This window comes from Dermacentor andersoni, chromosome 6, assembly GCF_023375885.2.
Source record: "Dermacentor andersoni chromosome 6, qqDerAnde1_hic_scaffold, whole genome shotgun sequence".
In the NCBI taxonomy this organism is placed as follows: domain Eukaryota; kingdom Metazoa; phylum Arthropoda; class Arachnida; order Ixodida; family Ixodidae; genus Dermacentor; species Dermacentor andersoni.
In genome coordinates, this window is record NC_092819.1 from 157316433 (window position 1) to 157331833 (window position 15401).

At 44.5% G+C, this 15401-nt stretch overlaps 1 protein-coding gene across 1 annotated transcript in view; it reads right to left on the bottom strand.

The window, feature by feature from the left end:
• Positions 1 to 15401, bottom strand: part of LOC129382721 (uncharacterized) — a 92560-nt gene that overhangs the window by 14743 nt on the left and 62416 nt on the right. Inside the window, exons 3-4 of the mRNA XM_055066854.2 lie at positions 3992 to 4159; positions 2440 to 2559 (exon numbers count right to left, since the gene is read on the bottom strand). Coding sequence (XP_054922829.2) covers positions 2440 to 2559; positions 3992 to 4090 — 219 coding nt within the window. The 5' untranslated portion in view covers positions 4091 to 4159. The remainder of the gene's footprint in view (positions 1 to 2439; positions 2560 to 3991; positions 4160 to 15401) is intronic.

Consider the following 15401-nt stretch of genomic DNA (forward strand, 5'->3'; position numbering starts at 1 on the left):
GTTCTTTCCGCAAGCGAGACCGGCATGCCTTGCGCGCCTTCCCCACTGGTGTGCCTCTCGTAACGTTCCCTTGGCTGCTTCGTCAAGTTTCCGTTTAATTACAGCGCTTTTTACAGCGAAGCTATTTATGCAGACCCTGTGCCATCGTTCTCGGACTTCGCTAAAAAGGGGCTGCGTGACCTAGCAGGAGAGGAAAAGAAAAGCTCAACACGGGGAAAGGAGGTGGAGTGACCCCTTTCCCCTTGTAAGCATGCTATATTATACGGGAATCTTGTACGGTTGTCGCACTGTGCATTTTCGGCGATCGAGCTGGATCGGAATCGAATTTATCGACGATTGATTTCACCCTGCCCCGAAATAAATGAATATTATGCTGGTGGTTTGCGCCCAGCGAACAATTGCCAGTGATTGAAGCGCGATACTAGGAGCGAGTGGCTGCCGGCATTTCTTGCACCAAGAAAAAGTGCCGGCGGCCCCGTCAATCGTCAAGCCAATCCAGCCAATCGTCACAACGATTACAGTGGCCGCGTGACCAGTGGTGGGCCTTGTGCCCAAAATACGGAACCCTGGATTAGTGTTTCCGCACAGTCCATCCCAGCTACAACTATTGGAAGACCACGAGTACTGCGTATTCCCGAGGAAGAAGCTGCCTACCACAAAATCGCGAATGACGTGAAAAAAAAAAATGGTAAAGCAAAGCATTTGCGTTATAGACTTCTTGCTAAGTTTGAATTGCATAGTGTAACATTCGGCGTAGAAAACGCACCTTCGCTGTTCGACCATGTTCACGGACTGGAAGGGGCGGTAATTTTTTTGCTTATTTAAAATTACCTGGGTATTTGTGGAACAATTCTGTTCTCAGGTGCGTAACCTAAGAACTTCCATTACACTGACAAGGTAAGAAAGTCGCCGGAGTTGTCCTATAAGCGTCCGATAAAGGCAGCTGCCCGCGTGAAGGGAGGAACGTGAGCTTGTGGTAACGAGCACACACTACGGGAGCGATGAGGGGAGGATTCTTGTGAGCTTGCGTCTCCACCTTTAGGTCATTCGCGGCTGCATATGGCGCGGGCGCTTGCCGGTGGCTTTGTGCGCGAAGTAAACGCTGGTTCCCGTGCCATCGCGTCAGTGGCGGAACGGGCGTTTGGAGCTGCGTCGCGGTTTCAGTCGACGGCGTTTCTCACACTGTGCCAGATGCGCCTTGGGTTGTCTACTTCGACATTTCTAGTGCAGAGGCACGCGAAATATCTCGAAGATGGCGTATAACTGGAAGTGATCGCTCGAGAATGTCACCCCTGAATGCAATTTCGCGCTTTGTACGCGACCGCGGCTGATGACCACTACTGGCGAGTTGCGGGACGTGCTGCTCCCCGAGAACCGCGGCGCGTTTCTTATTACGGTGCGCCGTTTTTCCTTGCCTCATCAACGCGGTTCCCACAGTGCAAGGGAACAGCGTTTTTTTTTTCAATGCAAGTAAACAACGTTTCCGAAAACGCAGTTTTATTTACACGTCAACTCGCAATTTTTCTGCACGGCTTTCACACTAGCATTCAATAAAAACTTACCCATGGACACCCTCTTCACTGACTTTTTAAAGGCGTACGACAAAGTCCGACATAATTATTCGCTAGTAAACCACTGACGACTTGATCTACCTCATTTTGTCTTAGACTTTATTAGGAATTTACTTACTAATCAGAAGCAATTAGTTCATGCAAGTAACTCGTTATGTTGAAGTTCTGTTTTATCTTGCTTACCACAAAGCATTGTCTTGGATCCTCTTTTTATAATTTGCCTTAGCGACCTGCCCACTAATATTTTCTTTCCAGATACGTCTGTTAGACGATGAGTGCGTCATTTATACCCCAATCGTTGGCACAATTCGATAATTTTGCTTTCCAAGACGATCTGCTAAAATACTTTAAAATAATTGCTTCTTCGTTATATTGGTGCTTAGACTCGCTGTAAATTCTTGTTTTGGGCACGTGATTTCCAATGTGAAAAGACAGTGATTGTGAGACAGCGAGAGTGAGAGTCAGAGGAGAGACGGCACTCTGGTTCGTGCTACTGTCAATCGCAATTCGCTTCTCAAAAGCATCCCGAACAACACTTTGCACATTGGTGAACGCAGTAAAATTCATGTATTCAGGGTCACTAACAGGTGCGACAACTTGCGGACGCACTTATCTCATTTGCTGCTAAATTGTCAATGAACTTGTTTTTATATCACCTACCTTGTGTTTCCAGCGGCCCTCCTGTAAGACCTTGCATGGAGGTATTCTCCTTGAGGTATTCTCGAGAAACAATAAATAAACCTTGCGCAATACGCATTTTGTTTCACTGATAACCGCGTTCAACAAGTAGCGCAATTTCAACTTGCCACGCAGTACGACATTTCTTAAAATTCGCAATGCACTGGCGACGTGAGGACGGCTGCGATACCTTTTTCCTGAGGCTCTCCGCGGTGTCGTACGCCAGCACAACTTCAAGGCCTTTGCTGCTGCTGAACATGGTCTCAGCGCTCGAGCTATACTCTGTCTTGCTGAACGTGTCTTTGCAACTCTGTGTGAACGCAAGAATACATAGATTAGCGCCTCTCGCAGTGGTCGCAAAGTGAAATTTGCTTTATTCGTCACCACGATGCTATAGCAATAATTGTCAAGAGTGACTTCATTCACCGGGTTCTCTAAAGCAAACATTCGTGGAGTGTATCTTTCTTTATTATATACAAAAATCGTCGGTAACTTGGGCGGGATGTATTCGTTAATTAGGAGCGTTGAGTTTCACATGCATTTGTCACAAATGTAGAGTGCCTGAGTATTGTAGGTGACGCCCTCTCTTGTAAGCCACCGGTCGACATATATTACGCGAGGATGCAGCTCATAAAGAGATTATCTTAGGGTGTCACGTAGGCTAGACATAAGCAGAGATCCTCGAGACCCGGTTGTTAATCATACTTGGTAGAGGTTCGATACGCGGTCCGATCAAAGAAAACTCACAACGCTCCATTAGATTAGAAAACGTAGTTATGTATTCCAGCGCTACTTAAACGAAGCATTTTACCGTGTGGTAAGCTCAAAAGACGCATAAAATTTGACACAAGTGTGAGTAAGCCACCCGTACGGGAACTTACTGGATGACAAAGAGGCGGCGTTTACCAACCTTTACTTAATTTGGTCACACGAAAATAATGTTAGCAAGCTTACTTGAACTCGCGCGAAATTTCTAATCATTCATTCGTGGGTAAAATGTTTAGGCCAACTTCCTACAGCTGATTCAGGTTTACGTAATGCGCACCGGACTTATTGCTTGTGATACACTACCTCCACATGTTAGTCACTTGGCTTTCCGCCTTCCCCATTCGGAGGAAGGGATGACTGCCCTATTTAAGAGAACTGGTCTGTTGATTTGTTTAGCCTTTTAGGAATGCATCGCTTCCGTTGAGAAGAAAACCTATAAAAAAAAACAACGTAGCACTTCGTGCTTATGTATAGGACAAAGTGAACTGCAAGCGTTCTTCCGCCTGAAAAAATTGCTTCCGCTACCCCTATTACGTGCGGCTCCGCTAGTTAAGAGGACAGGGCTCCAGAAATATTAGTAGTTAAAATGACACTAAACTGCCATGATGTCCCCGCGAAGCGCCCGTATATGCGACCATGTGCGCAACGTAACTATCCCCTCTGCAATCCGCACTGGCTCTATAGATCACTCGCTTTGAACACGTAAGCGCTATAGCGATGTCACGTTGTAGAGACAGCGAAGAACCAGACAGCAGCAATAAGGAATTTTGCAATTAAATCAGCTGAATTCGCGCGACGGGACAGGTCAGCGTGTGAACTAGCATGACGTGGCACAGCAATTGTGCGCCAAGCAACCAAGCAAGCCGGAAAAAGATGTACGTGCCCCACCTTAATGCATGCGGCTCCGCATCATCATTAAAAAAGACATCTCAAAAGACATGCATTTCTACAGAGGAAATTGTATATGTTCTTACCTGCACGTATACTACAGGGTTCCACCATTTATATTTATAGCGCAAGGGGTCCGTAGCGCTGCCGGCGCTGCCGTTTGTGATCCACACCGAGGCCGCCATGGTAAATGACACCAGGATTCTGACGCTGTCCTTTATCTTTACCTTTGCCCAACTCAAGGCAGTGTTCCTCTGAACGCAGAAAGCGCCAACGCTTTAGCATGCCACAATACTGCTCAATGTGCAGTGCATATTTTTGAACACAGCCATAAACAGAGGATTTGAACATTGCATGGGAAATAACGGCAGTGATCTTCTATGATCTTATCAAAATTGAGGTCTACGTCAAAATACCGTTAGCTGTAGAGGTGGATTCTAAGATGCTCACAGCAATATTATAATCTAGTGATGCGTACATGCTCGATACTTCACAAAAATATAGCAGTGAGAAGAAGCTACACGAAGACCCTTGGAAAAGTTAGAATGTTATCCGCCAGATATCGCAGGGCATTTGAGGGGTCTCGCTAGGTAAACTTGCGATCCGCGAAATTTGGCGTTCATATCTATAACGCCTGCGGGATGGCGCCCGGAAGTGCATGCCGCAGTACTGGTGCGTTTTAAAAACTTTCAGGCTTCTTACCAGAATGCGTGATTATCAGGAACTGTACAATAGTATTGCACAAGTTTGTGGCACATCGTATATCAAGTGCACATATAAAGGACGGGCATGTTTACGATGACGGTGTGCGAACGTTCGGAATAAGCAGTCGCTTATGAAGATTCTATTCGAGACCAGTTTTCAGTGGTATACAATACGCCCTTTTTGCAAACATTTAAGGGTAGCACTTTAAGCATGAAGAGCTAAGGCATGCCTACTTGAGATTAAAGAAAGAAAGAAAGAAAGAAAGAAAGAAAGAAAGAAGGCGATTTGTTGCAAATAACATGCCAAATGAGGCAGAGCGCGAGATGCGTTTCACAATGCTCTTTGCGTTAGAACAAACAACAAATTGTACTAAACTATCCGCGTGGTATAACCGGCTGTTACCGGATACCCAAGTAATATGTTTCGATCTCGCATAGGAAAGAGAGCTTTTGCCGAAAACATGTGATGGCTAATTTACGAACTTGCGAACACACGTGAGACGTGCTCATTCATGACGTGTCTTAATTTGAACGCGTCTCAAAATATTATATTGTAGCAAAGTATTCAAAGAGGTTGTAATTGAAGTACAAAAGGCAATTAAAAACCTATACTTCTTTCCACAGATAGCAGTCAACGCTGGAAGCTACGCAAGAATTTCGGTGAATGAAAGTTATCACTCCGCGCGTTCCGTGCGTGCTTCGTTGCGCGACAACAATGTTCGCTCGCGCAAGACGTAAGGTTCCTCCCGAAAGGTTTAAAATAAAAAACGCGAAAAGAACAACAAGAATAAAAATGATCTAAAACAACGTATTCGCATCCGTACACCACAGTGTCTTTGTTCCTAAGGCTTAAAATATATTTGATTCAATACTGCACTTACGTAAAGAACGGTTGCACACAATTTCGGTCAAAGAACATCGAACTACAACCAAGTGCGAACGAAGACACTGGAAAACTATGTATGAAACGGGGTATAACTGCGTCGCGTTTTCGCCTCTAGTTGATACGGAAGAAGGCTGATTGTTTTACTAAAGTTTGCTAAGATTAAGTAATCATAAAGTGCCATTGATTGTAACATCGTTTGGTGCAGCACTGAAGTACAGCATACTGCATTCCACTGATAATGGCGCGGAACTAATGACCTTGCATCAAGATCCTGCAACATTCGTCACTGTCTCCTAGAGCAGTTTATATCCATAGCCTGCAGGCTTAATTAATGCGGGGGTCATAATTCGCTCTTAAAGCATGCCCTGTACTAGACAAAACAAACTAAGAACTTTTTGTTTGTGCTGCACCAATGTCAACGAGCACAGAAATACATCGCAATATTCCCAAGGTAAGGAGCGGCTCTCAAAACAGCCAGGCATAACGGACCTGCAAGCTCATTGTCATCGAGTGAATACCAGAATTTTGCACCGAGCATGGCGCCACTGCGTCAAGTAAAATGGTATTGATGCTGTGGAGGCATACTAGGCTGCGAAAGAATGGTGAAAATGACAAGAGTAGTTAAGCACTATCAAGATCGATCGATAATTATCAATGCTGCTTTTCTCTCAACTTTTAGATTTTCAGCAAAACGGTATGCGCGTACTCGAAGCCAGCTAGCACAACAGGCGTGGTGATGCTGTTGCTTATAATGGTGAACGGAACATCAGCAAAATTTTCAATTTTTTTTTTATCATGTACGCCCGGTCAGGCAATGTTGCGCGTCACTCGCAATTAACAGTGGACGACCATTGCTCTTGCTTTTCGTCCGCCATCTTGGCTTCCCTGTAAATAGCCTTTCTACATAAAAAATATGTTCATTTATTTGTTTGTTTAATATAAATACCCCCAAGTGCCGAAGCTCTAAAGAGGGGAGCGGGGTGAGAATTGAAAAAATCAATTGAACATTCAGAAACAGATAAAAGGTGGCAACATTACAAAACTCTTAAATATAACAACACTGGAAAACGTGAACTATACCAAAGAGTGAAAATGGCCTGGCAATAACGAAGTGTCTAGCAAACCAAAAGCAAAAAAAAAAGAACCAGTATGCCAGATGCGTACATAATGTGAGATGCCCAGCGAACGTGCACTATGCGCACATATGTGTATTATACGTATTGCAACAAGACAAAAATATATATCAGGCCTTAGTATCAAAAGAAAATAGACCAGCATTTTCGAAAATCGTACTGTCGATCACAGAGGGAATAGAAGCCGGAAGGTGGTTCCAGTCCTGAGTTATGAGTGGCGTGAAAAAGTTAGAAAACGTCTTTGTATTGGCAGCGGATGCAGCCGTCTTTATTCTTGTGGTCAACCCGTGACAAATAATTTGTGGGTGTAGAAATGAGCTGGTCTCTGAGAGACGTGCGAACGTAAATTTTATGTAAAAGACAAATACGGAAAGCATTTCGGCCTAATGACAGCGATGGCAATAATAAGGTATTTTGCATTAGCGTTACGCTGGCTGTGTGGTTGCAATTAGAGAGGATAAAGCGAGTTGTGTTATTCTGGACAAGTTCAAGGGCTTGCGATATGTTAGCTGGGTGAAGTTCCTAGATTGAAGCTGCATATTATAATTAAGGTTGAACAAATGTCTTATACGCGAGTGTTTTTAGAGAGGCTGTGCTTTTCAGAAGTAGCGCCGAAGATATCCTAACGTGCGGTTAAGCATTAGAGAATATAGAGTAAATGTGAAGTAGTAAGAGGAGCGGATATGAGAATACGTAAGTATTTATAGTAAGATAATGTCTCTAGTGAAATATTGTATGTTGTAAGACGGAGGACGAATGCTCTGACGTGAAACGCGCAGTAGTTTACATTTGCTAACTTTATGTTCAATTTTCCAAGTTTTACACCAAATTGCGACATAATTAAAGTCGGCTTGTAACGCCTGCTCGTCAACGAGGTCACGGACTTCGAGGAAGAGAACGCAGTTGTCTGCATGTAAGTGCATCAATGAAGATACTTGGTAAGGCAACTCAATAACATAAACTATACAAAGTAACAGACCGGATGTTACCTCAGGTAGTGGTGAATCGTGGTCAATAATGGTAACATATTGAAAGCGATTAGCAAGAAAGCACTCGAGCCATAGTATTAGATTAGGATCCAAAGTAAGTAAGGACAGCTACTTGTCAAACGCCTTCGAAAAATCAAGAAAAATACAATCAGCACGGGAACCCTGATCTGATGAATGCGTGAAAAGAAGTTGCGTTCCGCAAGAAAGCGAGCGTGCAAACCATGCTGTCATGATGTAGAAAAGGCATTACTTACAAGAAAGGTAAACATTTGTGAGTATAATACAAGTGTATATGCTCCATTACATTTCACCGAATGCTAGTTAAGGAAATGGGTCTGTGGTTTAGCAGTGAAAGTCTATTTCTCGATTTATATGTAGGAACCCCCTTCCCGGTTTTTCCATTGCTGGGGTAAAGCGCCATTATCCAAGGATTGCTGAAATATTCTAGCGAGAAAGATGGACGTGGAAACTTTTGTCTGTTTTAGGAATTTTTAGGTGATGGTGGTCAGGCCCACAGTATGACGATAATTTTAGCCAATCAATTATGTTCACAATGCCAACCGAATCAATAAGAATGGGAAACATCGGAGAGAAATCGAGGTTAGAGGCATCAGGGGCCCTATAACGTAAAACTATTCCAATATGTTTCTATTCCAATCTCCTGACGTCAAATTTGCGTAACCACCGACGCAAGCACCGGGCGGTAACCCGCAGGGTTGTCTGAACAGACCAATCAAACGCTCTCTTCGTTCATAGGAGGTCACTTTTGTTTGCTTGAAAAACGAATAACATTGCCTAAACTGAGCGGCTTGTCGTTTCTAATTGGCTGACAAGAGGCGAGTAGAACGCTCAAGTGGAGAGGGATTCGCTGGGCCAGAGCCAGTGCACTGAAAATCGATAACCGGACGAAGAGGGTGGTGCCGGGGTCTGCGATTGGTCGGCTTTCCCTTACTTAGCTTGTGGTGGCTGGTCGAAAATCGCGGCGGCATGCTACTGAAGCTTAAGAATGACGCTAAAACTGACCCTCGGCAAAGAAGAGTTGGCAGAATGAGGTGGTAAACATGCCGAAAGTGCTCGAAAACATTACACGGCCACGCAAGAAGTTTTATTATACGCAAAGACACCCATGCTCTCCGGCAGGTGCGAGTAGCCAGCGTCTCAGCGATTGGCGGCAGTCATCTTTTATTCCTTTCGGAGCGGGGCAGCCTGCGGCTATTCCGAAGAAAATTCAGTTTTGTTCGCCATATTAATGCATCTTTATCGCGTACACGTCACTTTGACGCGGTGAGCTTGTGCGGTTTTGTGACGTCACGTGACAGGCAGGTGAAGTGGGTGCAGCCCGAAAACGTTTTACCAATAGCCGAGGGCTAATGGCGAAAAGGGGTCCAATCAGAAATAACTTTTTCTTTTTTCTGTCAAATTATGCATAATCAATGTGTGCACGTCATATCAGATGGGGAAGTATCGCGGTTTTCGTGACGTCGCCTGACAGACAGGTGAAGTGGGGGTGGTCGAAAAAAGTTTTTGACCAATCGCGGAGGGCTGATAGCAGAATTGGAATAGAAATGTTTGGAATAGTTTTACGCTATAGCACCCCAGGAGTGTCAGCTTCCAAAATTGAAGAACAACAAATGCTACTCAACCCGTTGTTCAAAACAAGAGGGCAATCCTTTGGCACGTCTGGCTCACCGGATTCATCACCAGGTGAAATATTATAGTTACCTTTGGTGTTAACAATAGCCACAACTTCTTGGGGTTCTTCAACGGCATATATGGTAATGTGTCGCCAAAGAAATAGCTCTTTATCAGCGCAAAATGCGTTAGTATACTCTGTGGCTACAGAAAAATGCGAATGCCGACGAGCGTCTGATTGTCGTGACTTAGCCAGATGAAGCAGGTTTTTTTTTTTTTAGTTGAATGGCGGGTGAGAGTGGTTATATTATGGTAATCTAGCATTAGTTCGAATACTATTGGCAGGTATATATGTGCCAATAAGCTAATTAATTTTTGAACAAAACAGATCACAGTTTTCCGGAACCGAACGCTGATCAAAGTCGGCAAGATATAAATCTAGATATGTTGACAGCTGTTCATTCACAATATTGAAATTGGCCCTAGTTTAATCACTAATTACTTAAATTTGATGTTCTGCGTGGGCTTGTAACCTTTAAATTGAAGTGTAGCCCAGCGTGGTCGCTTAGAATGGGTAGCAAAGTAATACTAGACAAGAGTTCGGGGTGAGTAGCTAGTATTAAATTAGCATGTTAGCACTAGTTAAGCTGGTAACGAGTTGAGTGAAATTGAAGCACGCGCAAAGGTCTCAAAAACTTTGGCATTGTGAAGATGACTGAGAAATGACGGGATGAGCGCCATCCCGACAGATGTTTAGAAAATTAAAATCATCTAACAGTTTAATGGGGAAAGGAAGATGGCGAGATACAGTGTTGTTGATGACGTCATGAAGCTCATCAAGAAATGATAATGCAGAATTCGGAGGGCGGTAAGAGACGCCTAATTATATTCTAGTGTACTATAAAGTGATACTTTGCGTGCCTTCTATCAGAAAGTGGTTTTGGCACGTTAAACCCCATCATCCTATTTTTTAAATAAAGTGATACAAGCCCATAGGGTTTAGAAATAAAAGACATCATTCAAGAAAGATGTGATAGCCCTAGATACTGCTATCAGAATTCCACCCCGTGTCTTTTTGTCGTCGCAGCGATAGACATCAAACATTTTTTTTTTTACTTTCGAAAATTTCATATTGCATACGTTCTCGGTCAACCACGATTCGGTAACAAAAATAAGGTATGCATCAGTTGAACATACTAGTGAGTTAAAATTGTCCCGCTTGCATTAGAAAAATGGCCGTCACTGAAATAAAACTACAACCCCTCGCCAATTGCTACAATGGCGCAACATTAGGCTGGGGATGCGATGACTGCCCATTTCAGGTAATACGTGCTCGTATGTTAGAACATGGTCCACGAGCGTTGTGCGTAACCGATCAAGTTGCATTACCGGGAGCACCAAGTGAAGTTCTAGTGAAGTTCTGCGTTACAACTATTAAACGCTGTCAGATAGGCCGCAAAATATATAAGTAGTGTTGTTCAGAAATAGTTTATCATGTAGTAAATGGAAAACTGGGGATTACGGAAGCGCTTTGGAAAAATCGTAACGCCTTTCGCGGGTGTGACGTGTAGCGCCCGAGCAATGTTTTGTAATGGCAACGTTAGTGCCCTTCAGTCTTGAGCACTTTTTGAAGACCATTTTCTTTATTTTGAATGTATAAATTTTACTATTAGAGGCCTGCATCGGCCATCTTGATATCGACCACCTAGGTGGTGAGCCCGTTCAAAGCCATCATGATTGAAGTTAGGACCGACACGTTCTTGGAACAGAGCACAAAATTTTTTTTTAAGTTCGTTGCCATGTTTCAATGCCGTCGGAAATGAAATGAAATATGAAGCTGTTTCGACGATTTCCATCCTCCATGATGACCAAACAACAATTTACTTGTTAGCTATTATGAGCCACCTCCTTACCTAGCACTTCTGTAGCTTTGACATGCCCGAACACATGAGCGATGTGCAAAGGAAGGAGAGACCTCCACCACTATGGGGGCATGCAACAAAGCGATGAGCCGCCCAAGAGCAGTGACATGCTCTATGAATGCACCATTTCGCAACGGTGTGGGCACACGATGTCGTAAGAGATAGGGAGAGCTAATAAATCGTCTGAAAGATCTACAGGATAGTGAAGACGTCTCAAACGCCTCTTCACCATTGTTCTTTTTGTGGACTACCGTAATGCGAAAGCAACAGACTCCAAATCGATTGTTACTTCGACTTCGTCTCACTTAGCAGCGAAGAAGCACTGTCGTTCTTTATTAATGTGCTGCTAAGTAATGTCCTGCAGAATAACATGCTAAGGCGACAACAAAGCTGGAAACTTAAATGGAGCCTGTAACTCTGGCTCTTTCAAAATTTGTAGGATTCGACAGAGTGTTCAGAGAATTGTACAAACCTCGTTGACACTTGTGTTTCTAATTTCTCTTGGTGTCGCAGCCTACTATTGTGATGCAGTTGGAAATGAATGGGCGAGTATATATATATATATATATATATATATATATATATATATATATATATATATATATATATATATATATTACTGACCAAGACCGCACAACCGTTAGTACAGCCGCATGGCTCGTGCAGTGAGGAAGACAAAGACAGACCAAAGGGTCGGTGTTGCTGCTTTGACTGGAGCTGTCGTTTGGCCGGAACTACTGGGCTGCACCCGCTAACCCACTAACCGCCACTAAACCTCGTAGCAATATATATATATATATATATATATGTATTGAAACAAGATTTAAGCAGCGACTCTCCTTTATTTTGTCGAGTGAGAGCTCTGCCACCAGGGTCCAAAACGGTAATGATGAGCATGTACAGGTGCGAATATTAACCGTATGAATACTGATCACACTCATTTACCCGCGAGCGCAAGCGGCCAGCCAGGCCGCGACGTAGCCAGGAAGGAAACGCCGACCGAATCGTTTGATTCGCGAAATGTCATCAATCTGCGAAGCACGATAACGATGGTCCGAAGAAACGTCTGCGGGAGTAACACAATAGTTCACGAAGGATGTTTGTTAATTAATAATGTAAGGTCCAAGGAAGAGGGATTCAAACTTCTCACACAAACCGGGTGTACGAATGGGCATCCAAAGGAGCACTTCCTCTTCAGGACAAAAGGAGACGTCGCGAAGAGAGATGTCGTAACATTGCTTGCGATCTAGCTGACTGATTTCTGTGCTCGCCTCAAGTCTCGAGACGAACTGTTCGGGTAAACTGGCGGAGGTGTTAGTTGGGGCATTGAAAAAAGCGGCGTCGATGGTGAATGTCGGTGAACGGCCGTGAACTAGGTAGAAAGGTGAATACACCGTAGTTCATTGGATAGCGGTGTTGTGAGGAAAGGTCACAAAAGGTAAATGTTTGTCCCAGTTGTCGTAGTTTGAACCGATATACATCATTCATATCTGTTAGTGTGCCATGAAATCGCTCTGTTCAGCCATTTGTTTGAGGCTGATATGCGGATGTCATCTTATGAACTGTGCCACAAGTTCCGAGTACTTCTTCGATCATTGTTGACATGACAGTCTTGCCGCGGTCACTTAACAGTACATGAGGTGCACCATGACGCAGCACAATGACATCCAGAAAGAAGGTGGCGACGTCGGAGGCCGAGCTAGAGCGTAGAGGAGCGGTCTCTGCGTAACGTGACAGCTGGCCAACAGCTGTCATGATGCATCGATGACCTGCCGGCGTTAAGGGCAGAGAGCCGACTAGGTCTCTCCCAACGATTGCAAAGGGCGTCTCGGGACATGGGATGGGCTCTAAAAGCCCAAGAGGAGACGAAGTCGGTCGTTTCCACCATTGACACTGGACGCAGGAAGCGACGTGCTTGGACACAAAGGTAGACATGCCTGGTCAAAACAGCCGGCTTTTAACGAAGTGGTATGCTTTGTGGAAACCCAAATGGCCAGCAGATGGGTTGTCGTGAAAGTCGTGATGGGTTGTCGTGATGGGTTGTCTGCCCCACCGGCCATTCCTTCATGGACCGTCAGCACGCGGCAGCGCGATCCCCCCATGTTCGCTAGCCTTCGTAGTGACGACGTTGATGACTGGCTGGAAAATTATGACCGCGTGAGTGAGTCTAACCGGTGGGATGACATGCACAAGCTTCGCAACGTCGCACTCTACCTCACTGACGTTGCCAGGACTTGGTTCCTCAACCACGAGAGCACCTTGCCTGACTGGGCGGCATTCAAACACCAGCTTCGGCAGATTTTTGGCGCTGCCAACTTTCGCTCTGAGGTCGCCAAGAAAAAGCTTGATGGACGCACGCAACTTCCCGGGGAAACATACGCATCTTATATTGAGGACGTCCTCGCCCTTTGTCTCCGTGTTGACGCCACAATGACGGAATCTGATCGTGTTCGGCACATCCTAAAGGGCATTGCCCACGTCGCGTTCAACGCACTGGCGATCAAGAATCCAAATACCGTAAACGATGTGATCGCGACCTGCCAACACCTGGACGCACTGCAGGCCATCCGGTTACAACCAAGCTGTTATCGCTATAGAGCGATAACGGCTTATGATTTCGGAACGTCATCACCAAACCCGGCGCCGCCACGTGCAGGCGTTTGCTTGCGTGATCAATTCACATTGCACCTCCGTCGGGAGCAGTTCATGTTGCCGTACTGTTGTCGTTTGTAGCGATTGGATCAAGTTTCATAATATTGATGAGGGCACAGTGCTGCGTAGAGAGCAAGTCGCATAATGCTCATGCATAGGTGCAACTCCCAGAGGAGTTGTTTGCTCTCTGATCCACACCGCTTGTCTTCTTGTCTCAACGTTGCCCCTAAGATTAGTCGTTCCATTGCTCTAAGCATGCTCCTGAACTTGCTCTTCGAGTTTTTCTGTTAACCTCGCAATGATCTGCCCCACAATTTAGCAGTGCAGAATAGAATGATTGTGCACTTTTTATTTCGATGACAGTGGCAAGTTCCTAACCATGATTTAGTAATGCCTACGGCATGCAACACAAACTTTTTATTCTTTAACTTTCCCCCGCGTGATCTGGGACCCCTGTGGGTAATCAACCTAGATAAAAGTGCTCCTGTTCAGATTCTAGAGGCTCAAGGACACTTCTGAATTCTTATTCCTTTGTCAGGTTATTGGACCTTTGTCTCCGTCTTCTGCCTAAGTACCTTCAACCCTATTCTTACACTTGTTCGCTTAAGGTCTTCAATTATTTCTTATAGGTCGTCCGCAGTGCTGCTGAGCAGGACAATGTCATCGGCAAACCGGGGGTTGCTCAGATATTCACCGTTGGTCCTCCATCCTATGCCGTCCCAGTCTAAAAGCTTGAATACTTCCAAGCACACAGTCAATAGCACTGGAGAGTGCTCCTTCTCTTACCCTTTTCTTTATAGGAAAGCTACTTTTTGTCTGCATAGAACCAAGGTAGCTGTAGAAACTGTAGATATATTGCCCAAGATATTCACGTATGCCTCGTGCACTGCGTGGAAATGCAATCCATCTATAACTGCTGGTACCTCCACTGAATCAAGTGCCTCTTCACAGTCTATGAAAGCCATGTAAAGTACTTCATTGTACTCCATATATTTCTCGATTACCTGAATGATTGCACAAACATTATTCATTGTAATATATCCCTTCCGGAAGCTAGTCTGTTCTCTCAGTTGATTGAAGTCATGTCTAGCACTCATACTACTGGAAATAATCTTGGCGAATATTTTACAAAATACTGATGTTAGCTAATGGGCTGATAATTCATAATTCTTTAAGGTCTCCCTTCATATGAATAAGTATAATGTCGGCATTCTTCCACCTTTTTGGTACACTCGAAGTCGATAGGCGTTGCGTAAAAATGTCGCAAGATTTTTAACCTATCTCCTCTATCTTTGACTAAATTGACTGTTATTCCACCTTCTCTTGCCGCTTTTCCCGGGTCTTGTCTTGCACCTTGAATCATGGTCACCAGTTATAGAAAAGACATCTGTATACTGTTTACCACTACCTTGAATGAAGAGGGCGTAGCTGCTCTGGCTACTGCACAGCTCAGTACACAATGATTTTGCTGCTTTTACTATATGATCTAAATTGCTGAAGACATTACCCTGCTTATTTTTCACGGCAGAGATCTCGCCCACTCATTTCCTGCTGGGGCAATTTCTTACAGCTTCCTCA